Source organism: Myotis brandtii, unplaced genomic scaffold (assembly GCF_000412655.1).
Source record: "Myotis brandtii unplaced genomic scaffold, ASM41265v1 scaffold1466, whole genome shotgun sequence".
NCBI lineage: Eukaryota > Metazoa > Chordata > Mammalia > Chiroptera > Vespertilionidae > Myotis > Myotis brandtii.
Window position 1 is genome coordinate 270442 of NW_005355270.1, and position 1562 is coordinate 272003.

A 1562-nucleotide genomic window follows, 5' to 3' on the forward strand; every position below is an offset into this window, starting at 1 on the left:
GGCCGGGTCTCCTCACAGCTGCACAGGGAGTTCAGCGACACCTTGAAGGGCTCCCACACGGGGCTCAGGTTGTTCTTCACCACCTGGGGGCCCGGGAGGGGGTGAGCCTCAGGCCCGGAGCGGAGTCTTGGGGTCCCACCCCGTTGGGAAACACCTCCATCACCTCCGCCAGGTCCCTGGACCACCTGCTCCTCTTCCTGAACAGACTATTCTAGAAGCTGGAAGAGCCCGGCCGGCGGCTCAGGGGGTGAGCACCGACCTATGACCCAGGAGGTCAGGGTTCGATTCCCGTCAGGGCACAGGCCAGGATTGCGGGCTCGATCCCCAGTGGGGGGTGTGCAGGAGGCAGCCGATCCATGATTCTCTCTCATCATGGATGTTTCTCTCTCTCTCCCTCTCCCTCTCCCTTCCTCTCTGAAACCAATAACTTAAAAAAGCTGAAATTAATTTATCTAGAAAGAGAATGCCCCTCCCCGCGGCCACCTGCCGGGCCTGACAGCAGAACAGCCCCTACATTCTCTCACCGGCTCACACCCACCCGCCAGGCCCCTGTTCACAGGGGATGGAGGGTATTGGGGTTCGGGGGACGCAGGGAGTGACGGGTCAGCTGTCCTTCCATCCCCGTGCCTGCGGGGCTGCAGGGGACGTGGGTGCGGTGGGCAGGCCGCGGGACCAGGGCCTGAGCCAAAGTTTCGGCTGAAACCAATAATTTAAAAAAGCTGAAATTAATTTATCTAGAAAGAAAATGCCCCTCCCCGCGGTCACCTGCCGGGCCTGACAGCAGAACAGCCCCTACATTCTCTCACCGGCTCACGCCCACCCGCCAGGCCCCTGTTCACAGGGCATGGAGGGTGTTGGGGTTCGGGGGACGCAGGGAGTGACGGGTCAGCTGTCCTTCCATCCCCGTGCCTGCGGGGCTGCAGGGGACGTGGGTGCGGTGGGCAGGCCGCGGGACCAGGGCCAGCAGGGCCCTCACCTCCGTCCGGTACACCAGCTGCTCACTCTGGTCGTCGTTGACCCGGTACAGCTCCAGGAAGGGGTCCGACTTGCTGAAGACGTCCTGCGGGGGGCAGGGTGTGGGGCGCGGCCAGCCCAGCTCTCTCTGCCTCGTCCCCAGACCTCTGTCTCCTCAGCCTCCGGGGAGGGCACAGCCCGTGGGGGAGTGTGTCCGATGCCCGCGGCCTTGCCCTGCCCTCTGAGCAGCGGTCCCCAACCTTGTTTAGGCCACACCCCACCTAAGCATCTCTAACGTCCTGACCCCGCCCCCCGCCCCCCCACATGGAATTCTTATACAAAAAGGGAACTCCTAGTCCCTAACTTGGTCTAACGAAGCTTCCAAAGCACATGGCATCCATGAAAGAGAAATAAAAGAACGAAAGCACAGGGGAAGTTCTGAGGAAGAAATCACTAAGAAATTGTTAAAAAATAATCATGCGAAGCGATAGGAAAAAATAGCAAATAAAGTTTCAAAACATAATAGAGAACTGAAATGCATAAACATGTCACACTATATATTTATAGGCTGCATATGAGGCCCCTAGAACCATAAGAAATGCAAAAAA

The 1562-nt window shown here is 58.7% G+C and overlaps 1 protein-coding gene across 1 annotated transcript in view; it reads right to left on the minus strand.

Moving 5' to 3' along the window:
• The window catches only part of CPNE7 (copine VII), a gene marked incomplete at its 5' end in the record, with an annotated part of 19649 nt that overhangs the window by 5612 nt on the left and 12475 nt on the right, over positions 1-1562 (minus strand). Inside the window, 2 exons of the mRNA XM_014535619.1 lie at positions 4-83; positions 977-1125. Of these exons, the coding sequence (XP_014391105.1) occupies positions 4-83; positions 977-1125 (229 nt within the window). The remainder of the gene's footprint in view (positions 1-3; positions 84-976; positions 1126-1562) is intronic.